Raw genomic sequence first — 22,732 nt, 5'->3', positions numbered from 1 at the left:
TAAAATGTGAAATTACATTAAATTGTTTTCCTTTTTTTATTCTTAGGAAAATGTAACTTCTTGAAAATAAATTTTATAAAATATAAGCAGTGAATCAATCAGTCATAGGAATTTATGTAATTAACATTTCCTTTATTACTAACCCTAATTCACTTAACAACTATCAACAAATATTGAAGACTTTTGTATTGGCATGTGCTAATGTAGACACAAGGAATGTAGCACTAAAAAATATAAGTTTCGCCAGGCTCAGTGGCTCATGCCTGTAATCCCAGCACTTTGGGAGGCCCAGAAGGGTAGATCATCTGTGGTCGGGAGTTTGAGACAAATGTGGCCAACATGGAGAAACCCCATCTCTACTAAAAATACAAAATTAGCTGGGTGTGGTGCCACATGCCTGTAATCCCAGCTACTTGGAAGGCTGAGGCAGGAGAATTGCTTGAACCCCGGAGGTAGAGGTTGAGGTGAGCCAAGATCATGCCATTGCACTCCAGCCTGGGAAACAAGAGCAAAACTCCGTCTCTAAATAAATAAGTAAATGTTTCTTGCTTCGTCGTGCATACAATTTAGGAGGGGAGATGGAATTAAACTATATTTAAAATTAATAGTCATTTTTTATGAATATACACTTTTGAAATATGCAGTTTTCATAAAGAAAATACCAGTGTTGAGTATGGACTTTCACAAGGTCACAAATATAGCTTTGGCATATTTCTTTACACTTACACAGACCCCATTCAATGAATTTGCCTCACAGTCCTCCTTTTCAGTGTATTTTGCAAGCTATATCACGAAAATATCTCCTCATAATTTGTTTCAGGCTGACAAAAATTACTTAGACTTTGATTATAAAGAATGCAAAACTTAAAAAATGTGTAATAGTATACTTAATTGGAAGCAACTTAATATTTTAGGGAGCATTTTCAGATTTTGAACTTCCTTTTTTCTGCCTCAAATAGAAATCACCAAAAGGAGACCAACAAATCCATAATTATTGATTTAAAATATGGAGTCTGTAACATTTCAAATGTCTGCACTTTTTAAAAAAGCTCTGGTGAAATGAAAAACTAAAATATAAAAAAAAGATATATTTATAGCACTGTCTTTAAGATTGAAGGACAGTATATAAGTCTTTTTTTATACATCCTTGTGAGTAGTTATACTTCTGGGCAAATTTTTTATAACTTTATTTTTATTACTTTTATGAGGAATTTTATTTGTACCATTTTACCAGACCCTAAAGGTGCATTCTGGGATGCAGTTATAGACAATTCTTACTGTTTGATTCTAACACGAATAAAAAACCAAATAATACAGAACAAAAAGCCAAGAACAAATGTCAAGGAGAGAAGCCTAATATAAAAATCAAATAAATAAATAAACTTAATAAAATACTTTAGCAAATAACTGAAGTCACAATAATATGTTCAGATATTTTAGTCATACATACAGTGGAACTAGACACATTGCTTACATACCATGCATGGTAGTACGTCAGCAGGGTTGTAATCACAAAAACGTGTAGAATTTCCAACAATCAGAGATTATGGATAATGGAATGCATTACATTCCAAACAAGAGAATGTCTATTCCTTTGAATTTCTCTAGCATTATCTGCAAGATCATCAATGTCTAAAACAAAATATTTTCATTTGACGTGATGTTGCCTTAGAGGGTCTCAAATAATCTAGATTTCTCTGATATTCTGTCTTGTTTAGGATTTAGATCTGTGAGTTAATATTCGGCATAGTGGGACTAACTCACTTTTGTATAGAATCACATAAGGAGCTGTATACAAGTAAACCTGATTGAGCCTCACTCCCTAAGATATAACTGCACCTACCTTTCAGATCTTTTGATACACTAAACTTTCGGTTGGGATCAAAGAGCTTTATTTTGCAAATGTCCAGAAATGGTTCTTGTGTATATGTCCTGTAGAGATCCTCTGTCTTTGAAATTACTGTATTTATTCCGTCGCAGACACACACACGCACGCAAAACACAAAAATACACACACATCCACATTCATGAAATATTTGTTACTTAGAAAAATTATTATGATTTTGGTATTAAATACAACTGCATATAGAATAAGTTACATAAAACAAATTAGTTAATATGACTCCTGTCTTCCTGATCATAATAGTTTTGGCATTCCAAGTTTACATAAAATAGAGCTTAATGAACTAGTATTATGTGGTAGTTGTAACACTGATTTGTCTGCTCTGTGATAGCAGGTAAATTGTTATACCTTTTTCTGATACAAATCCACCACTTATAAATAAGTTTCCTTCAATCTGCAACATTTCCTTGTTCTGTAGGTCTTCCAGTTGGCTCAGTAAATATTAAAAAATTTTAGATAGTTTTTATTCATATAAATTAGATATTTACTAACTTTTTAGTTGATGATTTTCTAATAACATTGTATAGTGAGGGAATGTTTCTTCAATTTTCTTCTGTTTAGCTTTTCATATAAATCAATTAGTAAGGAAAGCCAAGGTTACTTGGATGATGTCTTTGAATTGGAAACAAAAGTCAATTTCTGATTGTAGAGAAGAATGCTAACCAGCATACCACCAGTTCCTGGCACCTGTAGATTTCAACGCTGTGTGTATGCTTTTCTTTTTTCTTGGTGTTTTTTTTTTTTTTTCCAACAGAGATAATGGACTTTTCTGAAGGATTTTTTATTTGAATGACATTTTAAAGATCTACCTAATGCATTTTTTCATACTAGTGCTCCGAGAGCAATAATATAGGTCCCTGCTGGGCAGTAGGCAAAATGGATACTTCTATTCCCCATCTGATGTAGGTGGTAGAATATAATCAGGCCTGTTAGAAATCTTCCTTGATGCTTCTGAGCTTGCTGAGAGGTGGGTTTTCAATCATTTACAACTTTCTGAAATCTTTTTCTGCACACAGCTTGAATAAAGATTTTCAGAAAAGTCTAGTCGTATGTTGCAAAAGTCATTTTAAAAAATTTTCTTTGAAATAATTCTAGATAATATTTTAAAATTGAATATGTCTTTTTAAAACATCATTTACTAATAAACGATTATTTTGAAGTCTATAATAAGTCCTTTCACTTAAAAAACTGTCATCAGTTTTATAAGATGATGTGATAGTAGTTTACAATTTTATAATACTTATTTGGGGGAAGATGTTGTTTATATACTAAAAGTGATTTTAATAAGGCTTTGCAGCAAAACATGTATTATTTTCTTCTTATAAATACCATATTCTACATGCAGATTTCAGTTAGCATTTACATCTGCTTATGAAATAGTCTACTACTACACTTGAAGAAAATATATAATCATATCACTATAAAGAAATTCAAATACATCAGTGAATATTAATAGACTTAACAAAAAGAACAAATTTCTGGTAATGTAATTTGAATTAGGTATGTGGTATTCTAGTGAATAATGTTAGATATGTTTAAACAGCAAGATGAAATAAATTTGATTGAATGTATGTACAGCAATGTGTTTTGGTTCAATTTTTAAAAAATATATAGAAAAACAATTTGAATAAATTGTATACAAGTAAGTACAATATGAAAATATTTGAGCACACATTCTAATAAAAATTGCATAAAAGCATACATTTGATGAATTTCATTGTCGAGGTTAAGCATGCAACAAAAACCAGTGTGTAAGATAATATTGCTTTCACAATAATTAATGAATAACTTTGAATCCCTTACAACAAAAATTGCCTTAACACAGAAGTTGCAGTGGATTCATTGCTCTTGACTCAGGGATTAACATAATAAATTTTAAAAAGATATATTCAGTGAACATATTCAGTTATACCATGTGTTTAGTAGCTGTGTTTATTGAGGGTGAAAACCTCTTAGATAAGAATCTTTCTTCACTATGATATTATATCCTCATGTTCTATCTCTTATGATAGCGTCATTGCTTCTGTTTAGTGATCTACAAAGTTTTTGTCTAAGTCTTTCATTCTCGGAAGTTAGATGATTTTTAGATTGAAAATAATATATCTACTTATAAGATAATGTATTTCATACTCTATCAAATAAGTAGGAATAGTAAAATTCTAGTATGCATAAATCCTACCATTTCCCCCAAGGTAAGTGAGCACTTACCTTGCTCACTCCTTTTAATCACCAACTTATATTTTACTATTATAATAATCAGTGCATTGTGTATATGCCAGACTTTTTTTTTTTTCGCTTAAAGAAACATTTCTGGCAAAACACAAGTCATGGTTTAATTTACTTTTATCCCCTTTCTCCACATGCAGTAGCACAGCTGAACGTAGCTGAAGAAAATCCCACAGTCATTTTAAATAGTCTCTATTTAAAATTATGATCCAGAACATAACGTGAATTCTTTCTGCTGCCTAGAACTCATCCTACCTTTTCTTGGTTAATTTTCTTGATCACTGTTTTAGATAACTACTTCAAAAATTGTTACCGCGTGAACCTGGGAGGCAGAGCTTGCAGTGAGCAGAGATCGCGCCACTGCACTCCAGCCTTGGCGACTGAGCAAGACTCCATCTCAAAAAAAAAAAAATATATATATATATATATATATATATATGTATTCTCAAATTTATAAAACTCTGTTATCAAAAAGCTCAGCTGATGATTCACTTCCTCTTTTACTAATTAGTTGGAAACAGAAGAAAATTTTAATAAATCCTGACTACTACACCTGCACGCATACCCAGTGGAACCTGTATGTTAACATGAATGAAATATCTGAGTTTTCACGTGGAGTCTAGATTTCATCCTCTCTAACATATTGTGGACATCAGTCCAGTAATTCATCTCTCTATACCCAGCATGTTTTATAATCATACCTCATTGATCATTACCGTAACGTTTGAAGTTATTCTTATTTATCTTGATACACACACACACACACAAATGCACACACATCCTTCATACGTATGTGTATATTTACGTGTGTGCCTATTCCTCCAATTATCTCTTGAACATACTCCAGTTAGATTTTACCACTCCACTGAAACTCTCTGGCAAGCTTACCAGTAAGCTTCACTTTATGAAACCTAATGGTTGACCTAGTTAAACAATCTCTTCTGTTTGTACCATGTTTTTTGGCTTCTAGTGAACTCTCTTGGTTTTTCTCTTACTACTCTGTTCACTTCCTCAATCTCTTTTGATCATTCTTTGTCTTCTAGTTGACACCTAAATAATTGGGCACCCTAGTCTGGCATTTGTTCTTGGATTTCTCTAATGATGCTGAGTCCTTGGTGATTTCATCTAGTCTTATGGCTTTAATGATCAACTGGATGCTGTAATCTCCAAATTTCAACTGTGGACCTCTCTACTGAACTCATCTTCTATGTCCAATGACTTACCAGACAGCTCCACTTGGATATTAAATAAATCTTTCAAAGTTAAAATATTCAGTTCAATACTGTACTTCTTTTTCCCCTAGGTTGGCTTTTCCCCCAATCATCCCATTCTCATTAAGTGGTGTGTTTTTCCATTTAGGAAAATGCTTGAAATCATCTTTGGCTTTTATTTATTTTTATTTTGGCTAGAAATGCAATTTTTAACTGTTACTTTTGGTTCAGAGGTACATGTACAGGTCTGTTATATAGGTAAATTATATATCGTGGGGGATTGAAGTACAGATTATAGAAATCCGTATTTTTAGCAAATTTTGTTAGCCCTACTTTAAATATATCCATAATTCAATTACTTTTCAACAACCAGCTGTTACTGCCTTGGCCCAAGTCATCCATCAGTACTTGCCTGCGTTATTTCAATAACTTCTTAAGAGGTCTTAATACATCCACACTTGTGCCTGTTATTCTCATTAAAATGGTTAGATTGATTCACCAGAAACAAGCTATATAATATATTGTTCTGTTCAAAAGTGTTTAATATTCTCATATTATGTGGAATTCTCTGCTCTTACTTAATGGTTTTACATGATAGACCACTTTTCCAATTGCTGTTACCATCTGCTTTGCCTCATATTCTACTTAAAAAAAAAAAAAAAAAACACCTGAGACAGGGTCTTGCTCTTTCACCCAGGCTGAGTGCAGTGCTGCAATCAAGGCTCACTGAAACCTCGAACTCCTAGGTCAACCAATCCTCCCACCTCAGCCTTCTGGGTAGCTGTGACTACAGGCACATGCCACCATGCCCGGCTTATCCTACTCTTAAGATCAATTAATTTTAGCTAAATGAAATTTCATGTTTCCTCCATCAATCCTAGGGCATTGCAAACTCTTCAATGGTAATTTATCCATTTAGAAGACTGAAAATTGCAAGTCTTAAATTCAGTGAAAGCTATTTCAAAACTTTAATATGCTTACTGCAGTTTTGAATGATTTTTTTGTATTTTCCAAGAGAGTGCTTGAACTGTCAAACTGAAATCTATATGATAGACTATTGATTTTTAACAGGTAATAACTATGAATATATTTAGGTTAATTGTTGGATTCTTTAGACAAAAACTAAGGATAAAGTTCAGTCCACTGTCATTCAACTTACAAAATGAAAAGTCAATTCAGAGCTTAAGTATATGAAACACTATAGTTAATTTTCTGTATGGCTATTTGCATTTAATTCCAAAGTTCACTATACCCAGTAGAGTGACAAGAGCTTTGATAATACTGGAATCAAAATTTAAAACCAAACACAAATTTATATTAATTTTCTAGTAGCATATTCATTGATAAACATTTGAATAAATAGATGTAAATGTTTGATTGATTGGTGAATAATTTGTTTATAAACTAGAATCTCTTTTGGGGCCAAATGATAGAGAAAGTGATAATTAACATATCATACACAAGTTTGTAGAAGCAAGAGACTAAAGAGCAATGAAACTGCATGCTTTCATTGTATGTATTATAGAGAACATGTTGGAGATTTATTGTGACATAACTACCTCTTTCTACGTTACTGGAAACATGGCTAGCTTTGTTTAAATCAGCATCATGAGTTGGCACACTGCAGATATTACCACTAGGTAGAATACTTTTTAAATACCCACTCATACAATTTGCCACAATTTTCCCTGTACTATAAATACTCAAACACTTTTCATACCTGCATATCCCGACACAGTATTAGAAGCTGGATAAAGGCTGTTTCTCATCACTTTTATATGTTAGCAAAGATACATATAATTTCCTAGACCATTTCTGCTTTGTGGGTCTTTAGCACCCCTGTCACCAGATTTACCTTTAATGAAAATATTCATAGTGTTTTATTAATCATCTGGTGATTGATATATATTAGTGTAAAGATTCATCACAACCTGACACACAATTTTCCTTGATTTTTATAGAAAAGTTATCATATGGAATATATACTATGCCTTGTATTCTTTTAATTTTTTTTTTTTTTTTTTTTTTTTTTTTTTTTTTTTTTTTACAAAATCCATACTGTATCAATGGTTTATGGTTGTTGCAGCATTGTATATTTTATCCAACACTGGGAAGGTGTTTTAATAAGACTTCTGGCTTTGCTTGAAAAGGATACATTTTATCAGCATTTCCAATCCTGTTTCTCCAATACACTATTTTATCTTAATAACTTTCTGTTAGATCCTCTCTGAAGAGTTTCTTATCTTTTAATTGAAGACTTCTAACAATTACAAGAAGCTTGATCTGTATATACAGTGTTTATATAAATTACCTATTCTTCATGGAGGGTTACTTTACGCTAAGACAAACAAAAAGCAAAAACAAAACCAAACAAAAGCAGCTCAATGGAGTTCATCTATGTGTTATCCAGTTATTCAGTTATTGGTTGTTTCTATATCTCTATAACAAAAATAATTTGATGAAATTGCAATTTTCAGATTTTGATTGTTTTAGTAGTTTTGATGTTTCTTTCATGTTCTATATAAAATGTTTCCAATAAATATAGGCATATTTATTTAAAGATAAATGTTATAAATTATGTATGAGTTAGGCAGAAAGACAGCCTGAGGATCATTCAAAGCTCACAATATGGATATATTTTACCCTTCTTGAACTTCTCACCCAATGTGTAGCTATAAGGCATCATGGCAAATCAAGTGTATGAACCATTCAGCATATCTCCATATTCAAAATAAAACACTTATTTGCTATAATAATATCAGCACATACAACAATAATTATACACATAGGTTATATAAGATTTCTTATACATCTAATGACATAGACATGATAACATGTATTTAGTATAATGTGATTGTTTAAAAAGAAAATATGTGTGTGTGTAACCTGCATATAAATATACATATATGTATGTATATATTGCCAGATACTTTTAATTTTCTGGTATCAGTGCAATTAAACCAATGCTATTAATAATGATGTGTTCTATAACATAACAAATCTCATACTGGTGACAAAATGTGGTCACTAGATGGCACTGATATTATGGAACTAGTGCCAATTTAAAATACTTTTTGGAACTTCCATAATGGACGAAGTAGAGTCTGATTTGCACGATGAACTTAAAAATCCTCAGCAACAACAAAACAAAATGTACAATCTGTTGGGCAGCACATCGATCCCCAAGAGAAGAGAAGCATGTGATGTAAGCTGCATTATTGCCGAAGCCTACTGTCTAGAGAGAGGTTTCAGGCTGGAGCACAGGGACGAATCATTCAATTCTTTTCCCTGTTAGGAGACAGTGTTCTGAGTTTGGGTGACAACGTGTGCAGGAATTCACACAGCGGGGTAGCAGAAAGGACAGAGTCCTGTGAAGAAGACAGAATTTCAGAAAGAGAGAGAAATGGCTCTGGAGATCTTCAGTGCTTGCTGTTGGAGATTTCAGTTAATTATTGCTTAGTGACCGTGTGTGTGGAAACAATGCAAGGCCATAGAAAGAACCACTGAAATGCTAGAAGTGTCGCTTTGGTTGTGCGGCTGTAATAGGCCCAAACTAAAGGCTGTTCCCAACTCACCTAACAGCTTCAAAGCAAACCTCAAAGGAATAAAATTGTTTTCAAGTAACTTAGTGTCTCAGAAGAGACTGGACATACTTAAGGAGTACAAAAACGTACAGCACTCAAAATATATCAATTACAATGTCTGGCATAAAATAAAAAATCATGGCATATGGAAGGTGAAAAAACCCATAATAAGGAAAAACAGAAAGAGTATCAATAGAAACATACCACTGATGACATAGATGATGGCAGTAGACAGGAACACTACCCAATCCATTTTTTTATGTGCCCTGCATATGTATTTAGAAGATACAGAAAAGACAAGCAAAACAAGGAGAGATGCCGATGATATAAAACAGTTCAAATACAATTTTTATATATTAAAAGAACAACATTTTCAATATTGAGAAAGACCTTGAATAGGATTAGTAGCATAGTGGATACTGCAGAAAAAGACTAGCAAAATCAAGACATAGCATCATACTCTTTCCAAAGGTCAGGTGCTATGATTTCCTCTTGGGGGAGTAGATACCCAGTAATGGGACTGCTGCGTCGATTGGTATGTTTAGTTCTTTGAAAAAGCTTTGTACTGTTTCCTGTTTTAGGCAGGAAAAAGATGGATGTATCATTTGACCTGATCTGTGTCTTTTCCATGCTGTGAGTATGGAGTGGACAAAGGCTCAGAATGGGACTTTTATTTGTCCTGGTAGATAAAGCAAGAAGCATAGAGAAGTAATGTTCCCAAAATATTCTGAATTTCTTCATAGTGTATTTTTTGACAATAGACTGTTTTATGGCGATGTATGTGAAAACATACTGAAGGACAAGCACAATGACTAGAGTTAACATTTGTTTAATAGGTGCTATACGTCACACATTGTTACAAGCATATCATCTGATATTGTAGCATCTCCTGTAGGGTATTGTGCTTCTTGCTTAAAAAAAATCTCTCATTTGTCTGTAATTTCAACTAGATTACTATACTGCTTAGGCACTGGGCATTAATTATATCACTGATTATAACAATATTTATCATGTTGTTAATATTTATCAGTGCTCGGCTCAGTACCTAGCACTGAGCCTGCCTAATCTTATTTAATTCTCACCAGACTTGGATTAAAGCAACCAACACTAAATATGTGTATTAGTCCACTTGTGCTGTCATAATTCTTCAAATTAAATGTCATCAAAATCTCAGTAGCTTTCAATACAAAAATCTGTAGGTGTCTTTTAAGTATGCTGTAGCAGCATGCTGTAGACTTGAGTCTGAGTTCTGCTCTGCTCCACATATTCTCTTAATTCAGGAAACAGGCTGCAGGAAAAGATCCCATCTGGGGTGTGATGTTTGAAAATTTCCATGATAAAATACCAAATGTAGTTTTAAAAGAAGACAAATACTAGAGAATAGTGTGATAAAATCCTATGTATATGTCACCCAGCTTCAATAGTTATCAATACTTTGCCCTTCCAATTCACACATTTTAAGTATCACACTTTATCTGTTTTCTAGTAGGGAATTTTGACTTTGTATTAGATACCAAAACATTTTAAATTTTAGATTTTAAAAATAGTTGATCCATATGATGTATGACTCCCTCAAAACCTTGAAACAATGCGGTCAATACTTACTGGTGACTAGTTGCGTGACTTGAGAGCAGTATGGTTTAATAACATGGTATCAGTGTTCACAGGGTGAATTCAATTGTGTGGCATAAATTATCACCACATCTCTGACCATGTTATAATACAGTTTTAAAAGGAAGAGCTTCATAATATAATTTGGCTGATTCTTTCAGATCTCTGTTTGCACTTTTCATAGTTTTATGACAAGAAAGTAGATTTTACCTCAAGATGTACATTTTAGATCTGACTATCTTCTTGGCTTCTTTATCTCTTGGTGATTTTTCTTTTTATAGATTTAGGGGGTACAACTTAAATTTTGTTTTATCGATTTTTTGCATGGTAGTGAAATCTGAGCTTTTATATTAACCATCATCCTGATAATGTACCTTGACATGGAGTCATGTGAAGTGTTTTATTATTTATTATAGGAATTGTCTCTTCCTGTAGTCATTTTTTGTCCTAATTGTATTTTGTCTTTTACTAAATATATTATGTATTGGCCATGGACAAATATTATAAACTATTTGCATGTGGTTCACAGGATTAAGAGAAAACTCTAGCAGCAAAATACATTGTCAATTAAATAGAGTATGGGAAAGTTATTACTTTACTTTGAGATGGAATATATGTAGAATGCTTTTGGAAATCACAATGAAATAGATGGGTGTATGAAACTCCTATTTGTTGCTTAGATCTGCATATCGGTAGATTTAGCCAATTTATTATGTGCTTTACAGATGCTAAAATCTTTACAAATATTCATTCATTTAATCTGCATAGGTATCCTTTGAAATCTATATTCTTATCATACCCATTATACAGAAAAGCAAACTGAGATACCGCTAAGTAAAGTATTGAGCATGGAATATGGAATAGACTGTGTACATGTATTAAAATATGGGTACTTATATTAAAACTTAAATGCATTCAGCCATAGTATAATTTTATATAACTATAATAATCTAATGTAGATAACATTTTATACTTAAGGGGTCTGTGACAGAATGCTAGAAATGTTTCTTTTCTCCTTTCTTTCATCAACACTTCCCCATTTGGTCATTTACTAAAAACACTATCAATTCCACCTTAACATATTTCTGGAATCCACTCACTCCTTTCCATTTTCACTACCGTTGCCTTTCCCAGCGTGTCATCAGTGTAATGTATTCCCAGTTGTTCTCCCTTGCCACCATCTTAGTCTTTTGGGCTGCTGTAACAAAATACCATAAAGTGGCTTACACACAACAGAAATTTATTTCCCACAGTTCTAGAAACTAGGAAGTCCAAAATCAAGGTGCTAGCAGGATGGATTTGGTGTGTGCCGAGGGCTCACTTTGTTATAGATGCTGTTTTGTTCTTGTGTTCTTATATGGTGGAAGGGGCTAGCTTGCTTTCTGTGGGCTGTTTTATAGGTCACTAATTCTAATAACAAGGGCTTTACCCTCATGATCTAATCAACTCCCAAAGGCCCAACCTCCAAAAATACCATCACAGTGGGGCTTAGGATTTCAACATATGAACTTTGAGGGGACACAAACATTGAGACCATAGCACCCTCTCTAATTTACTTAATTTTTCCCGCTGTGTGAGTGGTCTGTTTAAATCACAAGTGCATCTACCTTACTCCTCTGCCTAAAACCTATCCTGTCCTTTTCCAATTGTTCATAAAACACCCAATAACCTTCAATAGGTATTTACCTTTTCACAGTGTTATTTACATATAAGTCACATAGCACACAATTCACCCATTAAACTGTACAATTAGAAGCCTTTATTCCTAGAATTGTACAACCATAAGCACAATCAATTTTGGATCATCTAATCACTTCTTTTGGTCATCACCCCCCAATCTCCTCGCCACCACCTCCTATTCCCTTGCCTGCCCTAAGCAGCCTATTCTGGAAATTTCAAAGAAATTGAATTATTCAATATTTGCCCTTTGTTATCAGCTTTTTCCTCTTACTGTAACATTTTCATGGTTCATCCATGTTGAAGCATGTGTGAGTACTTCATTTCGTTTTTGTATTTTTTGTTTTGTTTTTTGTTTTTGCCAAATAATATTCCTTTGTATATATATACCACTCGTTTGTTTCAATCCATGAACCAGTGAATAGGCATTTCAGTTGTTTATGCTTTTTGGCATTATTAATAATGCTGTTATTAGCATTTATGTACAAGTTATTGTGTGGACATACATCATCATTTCTCTGTGGAATGTAATTGCAACTCTCTGTTTAACATTTGGAGGAACCGTCAAATATTTTATCCAAAACATCTGCACCGTTTTACATTCCCACTCACAGCGCATGAGGGTGCCAATTTCTTCACATCCTGGGCCAACATGTGTTACTATCTGCCTTTTTCATCATAGCCACTCCAGTGAATGCAAAATAGTATCACGGTTTTGATTTAAATGTCCTTGATGGCTAATGATTTTCAGCATCTTCTCTTGATCTTATTGGTCTTTCTTTGGCTTTGGTACTTCTTATTGTAGTCTTGTTTGTTTCTCTAACTCTTTCATATCTTACCCCTTCCACTTCTTATTTAATTTGATAGCTCCAGTGAGCTCCTTTAAACTCTTTCAATACAGCATTTTTTCCCTTCAAGTTCAAGCCCACGTAGTTCCCATTTTAATCCTACTTTTCTTACTTTTTTCTTGGTGAGGACTGACTTTGGAGGGGTACAACCTGTGCAACTGCACAGGTTTCACACTCTGAAGGACCCCAAGTTTAGGCTAATATGCTGCGGTCATCATCTTGACATTTTAATAGATTTTGAATAGAAACCCCCATGTTTAATTTTGCAGTTGACCTTTAAAATTCCATAGCCAGTACAGTTCCTGACTTATCATTATGACTTGTCCTTCCATTTGACATAAATAGCTACAAGAAACTCTTCCTCACGTTTGTCTACCAAATTAGGTTTCCTTTCTGAATGTCATCTATATCAGCGTGCATTATAATTTGTAATTTTTTCCTCTGATCCTTATGAGCTGAGAGACCAAGGGCTTTGCTTTTCTTATCCATTTTTCTTTTTTAGATATGTACAAGTAAACATGCTACTTTATTGATTCCCATTAAAGCATCGAAAATAAATGTTTTGTGTCTAATTTTTGAAACCAAATATTGTACATGCCATCACATGTTTAAAATATCTTATTGGCATGTTTTGGTGTTTGAAAGCCTCATTTTAAATTGAATCACATATTTTAAAAATAAAAATTACAAAAACCACTAATGAAATAAACACATTTAGTAGGCAAAAAATGTCCACTTTTCAATTTGAATGCAAGCATATTTCTAGCCCCAGAACCCAGCTAAATGTCTGTTACATAGCTGCGGTACATACATAGTTCAGCCTCACAGTTGTTACTCAGGTGGTAAATCATATATCAGAAATAATTAAACATGAACTCCAGGGCCAGACAACCTGGGCATTCAGCTGCTAAAGCTTATACGCTGTGGGACGTGGGCTAGTTACTGAATATTTCTGTGTCTCAATTTCCTAATCTTAAAATGGAGATACTAGCCTCAACCTCATCGTGATATCATGGAGATTAAATAGACTAGGACATGTAAAGCTTTTTGGATGTTGTCTGACAAGTATAATTTGTCATAGGTATGTATTGCCTTTTATCATTATTACATTCAATTCCTATTTGTTGAATAAATTTTTGATTTTATTATCAAAGAAAAGAGGAAGACACCAGGACCTAATGAGGAAACTACCAAAGTGAAGAACTTTGATTGCATATATTTATCTTTCTGACATCATTTACACTGCCAGGAGAAAGGGTAATTATACAAGAGGTCAGCTCATGAAATTGAAACAAGAAGAAGATTAGAAAGCTAGGAGCAAACCCAGAGGAAATATCATTATTGCTAGTAGTAGATAGAAGAATCTTACAGGGAGGGAAAACAGTATTTCTGTTTAAAATTCTTAGTATGACTGTAGAAACTGGTGGATGTGATATAATATTAAAACAATTTTGAGAAGGTAGTTTGGATGAATTAATTCTAATAACTTTTGGAGAGTGTTGGTTTTTCTGTCTACATATTTAGCAGTTATGCATTGTCTTTACCTCAAAGTATTCGAAGTTCAGTTTACTTACTCATCAGAGAAATAATGTCATTAGAAATGAGGCAAACAGAGTATCTAAAGCAGGGGTCCACCTGGGGTGCATATTCTTTTGTGGATCTGCATTGATCTTGGGTTCTGCCTGTGGTCCCTATTTGTCTGTCCATCATCAGGAGAACCTCATGACCCCACTCTCTTCTGATCATATTCTTGCTTCTCTCACTTCTTTCTTAAGTCCTCTTAGGGCATCTGCCTGGAATTCCTTTCCTCAACACCACCCTTCTTTCACTATTTACAGATCACAATCCACACTTTGGTTTATCAGGAAACATACCTACCCCATTCCTCCACTTACTCCTAGAAAGATACAGTTTGCCTACATGGTACTTTTCACATTTATTTGTATTGTACTGTAAAATTAGTATCTATCTTATTTGTTTAACTTTAATGCCACCAAGGATATAAACTATTACAGTTCACTCAGCACTGCATTCCAGTGCCTGGCTGCTTATTGTAAAATGCATGTGCGCACGCACACAAACACACACACACACACAGACACAAAATAATTGTTGAATGATTAAGTGACATGATCCATCAATCTCCCAAAAGGCCAAAGGAGTTAATGGTTCTAAAAATGTTCCATGACACAGTGAAAAGAAAAGAAAGTTCTGTAATACTGGCCACCTCAAATATGCTGTGAGCTATAATCAGATTCTAAATTTGGCAATAAATGTCTAGTCAGGTGAGGTCACAAAAAATAACCTATAAACATGACACACTATATAATTTCAATTGTTTGACAATTAAAATAGTCAAAAAAAACTTTGTTGGAAATAAGCTCAGGAAGTGGTTATCACATAGATATTTGATTAAGGGATTTTTGAAAGGACAATAAACTCTAAAAATAATCATATTTTTAAAATATTGAAAAACCGTTTAAGCGGTTCTTAAATTGACCTTCTAGAAAGGCAAAGAACATAAGATCAAATCAAATTTCAGAGAGTGCGTTTTTGTAAAGGATGGAATAATAATGTACAGTCAGACACTTTGCTTTCTAATCATCTTAATTCTGTGATAGAACCTGGAAATACTAGACAGACAGCTAAAATGCCCATTAACCTGTCTCAATCAAGGATCAGATGCATTAAATGAATCTTCAGTAGGTGTTGAATCAGAGCCAAGATATAAATGAATTTTCTTTCTGATATTTGTAATGTGTTTCTGTAGCACAAAGAGAGACATGTCCTTTAGAATGTCAGAAACGGAAAAAAAAAATGACCCTGGACTTTTAGTGCAAATATTTGACTCAAATGCATATTGCGCATCATTACAGAGCCAATGGTGATTCTGAGAATGGCTTCTAATTTTCCTAGGAATCACACACTTGGGCAAAGTGCCTGTTTTTCCAGAATTTAAGTTAATAATTTCAGGTATATTGATAATAACTTTTAAATGCCAACATTTGTACTGATAACATCTATATACACCAGTAGTTTTTCACAAGTCAAAACCTTATCATGTATAACAGGTAATTACAAGAGAACATGTTTATTTTCAAGCGAAGATCATGTAACTTTAAAATTTACTTTTCAATACTGTGAAATAATTACATTTTCTTTATAAAAATGAATAATTTGCTTTGCATTGTTAATAATGTATTTTGTTGTTATATTGCAATAAAGTTAATTAAGTACAAATGTTTAACCCATAGTAAATAATAGCTGCAGGAGTACATTTTCTTAACGCAACTGCATGTAAATTTTACTATAACATAATTTGCTTTCTAAAAATATTGGAATATAATGTTTCTGTCCTAGAAGTTTAAATGATTTTTACATGAAGTACCATAAATATTTTCTCACATTTGTTCAACTATACTATCACACTATGGGATGAAATCTGAAGTTCCAACAAGACTTTAGTAAAAAGCAATTTATTCCAAGAAAAGTATGTAGTTCACATAAGTCATAATTATTTATTTAGGCAATCAGGAACTATTTTTAATATAATATGAAAATTTGCCAGTAACTCAAAGGAAAGTAGGATGTTGCCATGTAAATAGAGAGAGAAGAAAAGGGAAAAAGTGTAAAACAGATCTGTGAAGAGTATTTATTCAAAGCACAGGATATTGTGGAGAGTACAAGTAATTCAAAATAATTGGAATTGATGACATCTAAATTGTAAAGTGCACTTGGACAGAAAGGTGATACCACACGAGAGGTCTTTAAACATCAGGCTGAGTGATTGGGTTTTATTTGGAGTCACTGAAATGCTTTTTATCATTATACAGCCAGGGTACATGAAACCTTCATGAAGCTATGAGAATGTAAAAAGTGTGCTTTTTTAAAAAAAACTTATTCTTAGCTATACAAGAAATACTTTCTACATCAGGAATGGTTTCTTTTTTCTTTTTGCCAGAGAAACATAGGAAGTAACATAATGTTATGTGTTTGGTCACCATTTTGCACACACAAGCATAAAATCTTTCTTTTTCCTGAATCGATGTAAACAGAGCCCAGACGGCCGTATCGAAGTCAAAGGGCAGCATGGAAGCTCGTCACTGCATATTAAAGATGTGAAGTTGTCAGATTCAGGGAGATATGACTGTGAAGCTGCAAGTAGAATTGGAGGGCACCAAAAGAGCATGTACCTTGATATTGAATGTAAGTTGCTTTCCTTTTGTATTTTCATTAAAAGAACTTTGTGTGCTTTGAAAAAATATGATTTTTAGAGGAAAACCAAAATATATATGTAGTTCATGTTTCAGTATTTAATGCATAGCTTTAATGCATATCTAAAATATATGATTTTTAGAGGAAAACCAGAATATATATGTAGTTCATGTTTCAGTATTTAATGCATAGCTTTAGAGAAAATATAGGAAAATCATTCAGTCAGTTATTGGAGACATCTAGTGGATATTACGAGACATTCCACAGTGCTGTATATTTCATCATTTTGATACTGCTTTTTCTGAAACTGGTGACTTTCTTTTTTTGCAACTTTGAACTCAAAACACAATATAAACTGAAAAATATTAATTATCAGTAATTGGTCAGTATCACTTTAGATTTTTTTATTTCTTTATAATATTTATGATTATGTCTCAGATATGTAGTGTTTACATATCTTATTCAAATTGTTACACTATTTTACATTTTCAGAAACTATAAATAGTATTTTAAATGCAGTGAAATGTACTCATATGATATCTTATCAAAATAGTGTTTATTTTCTGTCTGGAAGAAAGGACCATGATGAGGATAGTTTTTAAAATAAATTTAAAAATGTACATAACTATGTGAGATTTGGGAAATGCGAGGGCTAATGTAAGTCAAGCTTTCACAAAACCCCGCTGGTCACTGCATGGAATTTAAAAATAATTTAGTATACATGCTATTTAAAAAGGGAGAAACTTAACATCGTTCTCAATAAATATTTATGAAGCATCAATATTGGAAAGTCTCTGATGCTTGAAAGGACATAGCTGTTCTTAGTGGAATGTATGAGATATTCTTATTGACAAAGTATTTCTATTGGAGCATGTCTAGTACATTAATATTGATAGAATGCAATGGTAACTGTGAAACAAGATGCATTCTCTTATCAAGAATGCCTTCAGAAAGAAAATATTTTCTCAAGAATACACATAAGTTATCCATATTATTTTACATTTTTATAGACTGTGCTTGTCAAGAAATTCATGGAAAAACCAATCAGAAACTTCTAAAGGAAAAAAGGATTATGAAAGATAGTCAACAATAGAAGGCAACTTCATTCTGACACAAATTACTGACTTCATTTGCTGATATTAGGCAGCTTCTAAAAAAGGCACTTTATCTCCCTCACACTTTCTAAAAAACAGAAAAACGAAAAGCGTTGATAATATTGAGAACACACAAAGGAGGAAGTGATGCCAATAACTTATTTAGCTTTTTCCCCTAATAGTTTTTCCTGCTTTTTTTCCATTATTACAGTATATTTCTTTTTCAGATCAACAATATCATTAGCAAATTATAAATGCTTTACACATTTACAGTACATTTGTTATATTTTTAATTAAAATTTGTATTTTTAACCCAAAATTTACTTTATGATTTTTAAAAATGTGAATCTAAATGAATAAAAGAAAACCTTAAGAATGCCAAGATATGATTTATATGAGACATCCTGGTCTCTTCTACTGTCCTACAAAAGTCCTAGGCAACACATTATCTTTTTTTTTTTTTTTTTTTTTTTTTTTTTTTTTTTTTTTTTTTTTTTTGAGACGGAGTCTCGCTGTGTCTCCCAGGCTGGAGTGCAGTGGCGTGATCTCGGCTCACTGCAAGCTCCGCCTCCCGGGTTCACGCCATTCTCCCGCCTCAGCCTCTCAAGTAGCTGGGACTACAGGCGCCCGCCACCACGCCCGGCTAGTTTTTTGTATTTTTAGTAGAGACGGAGTTTCACCATGTTAGCCAGGATAGTCTCGATCTCCTGACCTCGTGATCCACCCGCCTCGGCCTCCCAAAGTGGCAACACATTATCTTAATGAAACTGTATTTAGGGCTTTTCTTCTTTGCATTTCATTTATATTTTAAAACATTTGATATATCATAGGATTAGTACTAAATCTCTGTTGCAGGTACACAGAAAAGTGGAGTTTATGAGAAATGAGCACTGTTGATATTTCCAAAGCACAATAAGGCAGAGTGGCTCATATAAGATATGCTAGTATCAGAATAACTGGACTAGCTAATATGCTAATTAATAGTGTGTTATGTGTCCCTGGGTCCTCAATTTCCTTAGTTATAAAATAAAAGGGTTTAAAGAAGAGACTCTTGGGAGCTATTTATACTCAAGCATTTAAAGATACTTTTATTCAAGCGTATCCACATTCTCCAAAGATGCCCTGGGATTTCTGAATTATTGTCCATGCATGACAGCATAGGTATTTGTATAAAACAAATGAAAACCTAAACTAATATTATAATTTATATATGTTTATGTTGTAAAACTTGATTGAAAACAGTTCTAAAAACCATACTAGGTCCACGTTAAGCTTCAGGTTTTGTGCTCAGTGATAATGGACACCAAGATGAATAAAACATAGCTCCGCCTTTATTAGAAGTCTACCATCAACTGGAGTTTAAATTAAACCGCAGCATGTATTTAGATTTCAAAGTGAGAATGAAGAAAATATAAAGATAATGTAAAATGCTGATATATAATTACATGAGATTTTTTGTTATTGGTTTTAGCTAGGTAGAAAATAATGGTATAAGCAAACAACTGTATATTACAATTTTAATTATCTGCTGTTGTAATCTATTCATACCATGAATTAATAACTAACAGAAAAATGTACATTGGATACTTTATTTTTCAAGGACTGATTTCTAACAAAGTACAAGTTGCTTTGGATCACATTGCATTCCTTCTTTATAGGTTTAAATATTGGTTTATGTTTCTGCTTAATTATTCTGAGGTAAATGTGTAGACTTAAGCTCACCAGAAAATTATGTAGTTTAGTTTATCTTTTTTAAACAGGGATGAAAGGTCTTGATTTGTAAAAGGATGTTTTGAGAATTCTTTGAATATCCCCTGAGATTATTATTGCCACCGTGTTAATTAGAGGGTAACTAGGTTAATATACTTTGAAAAAAAAATATTTTTCCTACTATTAAACTATCGTTTAAATGTAACTACTTTTTGTTTTCCCTAAACATTATTTTTCTGCAAATATTGTTGAAAATTAGTTGAATGGCTCTGATAACACTTCACTATTTTTCCTTTTTTCCAAAATGAAACATTTAAATTTATTCTACTTGAGTGGGGATAATTAGGAAAATAAATATCATCTGTTTTAAGGCATTATTCAAATATATTTAAGTACAATAAAAGCCCATATATCATGTAAAATATGATGAGTTTTGACCTGTGTATATACCACCAAATCTATCATAATCTTCAAGATAAACATTTACACCACCCTCAAGAATTTTCTCAAGTCACTTTAAAATCTGTCCCTACTTTTTACAGTTATCCCTAGACATCTATTTACCTACTTTTGATCACTATAATTTAGTTTACATTTACATGTAAGAATGTATATACATGGAATTATGCAGTATTATTTTTAATTTATTTTATTGGCTTTGAAATATACTTATTTTCTTTTATTTAGGTATAGTTGACAAATAAGAATTGTATATATTTAAGGTGTACAAAAGTGATGCTTTTAAAAATATAACATTAACATTATTTTTGATTGACAAACGATGATTGCATACATTTATGGGGTACAATGTGATTTTTTTTATATGTATGTAGTGTTAAATGATTCAGTTAAGCTCATTAACATATCCATTACCTCACCTACCTATTATTTTTATGGTGAGACATTTAAAATTTACTCTTAGTTACTTTGAAAAACACATTATTATTGACTGTAGTGATCCAGCTGTGCAATAACCCTCAAAACCTATTTCTCCTGTCTATCTGCCTGTCCACCCTTTGATCAATAACACCCCATTTCCTTCCTCCCCGTGCACCCACCCCAGCCTCTGCTGACATAATTTTACTCTCTGTTTCTGTGAGTTAACCTTTATAAGCTTCCACAGTTAAGGAAGATTATGAGGTAGTTGTCTTTCTGTGTCTGGCTTATTTCAGTAAACACGATGTCCTCTAGATTCACCCATGTTGTGCAAATGACAAGATTTATCATTTTTTATATGCTCAATAGTATTCCACTCTGTATCTATACTACATTTCCTTTATCCTTTCATTCACTGATGGACGTTTAGGTTGATTCCATATCTAGGCTGTTGTGAATAATACTGTCATGAACATGGGACTACAGACACCTTTACCAGGTATAGATTTCTTTTCCTTTTGGTATAAACCCAGACAAAGGATTCCTGAATTATACGGTGGTTCTCATTTTCTTTTTGGGAGGAACTTTTATACCATTTTCTATGACGGCCATGTTAATTTACATTCCCAACAACAGTGTTCCTTTTTATCTACTTCAATACTTGCTATTGTTCATCTCTTTCAATAAGGCCATTCTCATGAAGTGATTTCTCACTGTGGTTTTAATTTGCATTCCCCTAATGAGTAGTGATGCTGGGCACTTTTTTATGTACTTGCCGGCCATTTGTATGTCTTCTTTTGAGAAATATCAGTTAAAGATAATTTGCCCATTTTAAAATCAGGTTGTCTTCTTGATATTGATTTGTTTGAGTTCTTTGTATATTTCGGATATTAACCCTTTATCAGATGTGTGGGTTGCAAATATTTTCTCACATTATTGGAATTGTCTCTGCTGAGCTTTCACAGCTGGCAGACATTGGCATGTGGATGTGTTCATCAGTAATTTATACTACTTGTTCCTGTTGTTACATCATACAGATATAACAGAGTTTGTGTATCTAGTACCTATTGATGGACATTTTATGTGTTTTTAGTTATTGACTACTATGACAAAAAACCTCTGCGAAGATTTTTGAAGATTGTGTACTTCAAAAATTTTTAAGATTGTGATATATAAGTACTATTCTGTGGAATAAATATTTTTCTTTGATTTCTTAAGTTCGAATTTTCAAAAGCAAAGAATTATAATTTTGCTGTAGTCTAGTTTATTAAATTTATCAAACTGGACTTTTACGTGTTATACTATTAGTGTTTTTTTCTGAAAAAAATATTGTTTAATTTAAGGCCATGACAATTTACGTCTATGCTTTCTTTTTAAAAGTTTTGTAGATTTTAGTTTTACCTTAGGGCTGTGATTCATTTTGATTTCATTTTTGTGGAGTAGGTATTCATTGTTTTTCCATGTTTATGTCTAGTTGATCAAGCACTAGTTAATAGAAAGGACTTTTCTTTTTCTAGCTAAGAGTTTGACAAAATTGTTGATCATTTCAGAGTATTAGTCCATTTTGTTAATTCATATTTTCTGTAATCTGACTGTTTTCCAGTTTGATGATTCCGGCTTTATCTTCATTATTTCCTTTCTTCTATGTATTTTGAATTCACCTTTCATTTGTTGTAGATTTTTAGGTGGAATCTTAGTATAGTATTTTAGATAATTCTTATTTTCTAATAGAATCACATAACTCCAAATTTTCACTAAGCAGTGCTTTAACTGAATC

General features: G+C 32.7%; 1 protein-coding gene across 4 annotated transcripts in view; it reads left to right on the top strand.

Moving 5' to 3' along the window:
• NCAM2 (neural cell adhesion molecule 2) overlaps positions 1-22,732 on the top strand; it is a 570,634-nt gene that overhangs the window by 393,420 nt on the left and 154,482 nt on the right. For all 4 annotated transcript variants that reach the window (XM_005548903.5, XM_065541469.2, XM_065541470.2 and 1 more), the window contains exon 9: positions 17,116-17,266. In XM_005548903.5, the coding sequence (XP_005548960.1) occupies positions 17,116-17,266 (151 nt within the window). The remainder of the gene's footprint in view (positions 1-17,115; positions 17,267-22,732) is intronic.

Source organism: Macaca fascicularis, chromosome 3 (assembly GCF_037993035.2).
Source record: "Macaca fascicularis isolate 582-1 chromosome 3, T2T-MFA8v1.1".
NCBI classification, from domain to species: Eukaryota; Metazoa; Chordata; class Mammalia; order Primates; family Cercopithecidae; genus Macaca; species Macaca fascicularis.
The sequence above is the reverse complement of the archived record's forward strand: the minus strand, read 5'-3'. Positions and strand labels throughout refer to the sequence as shown.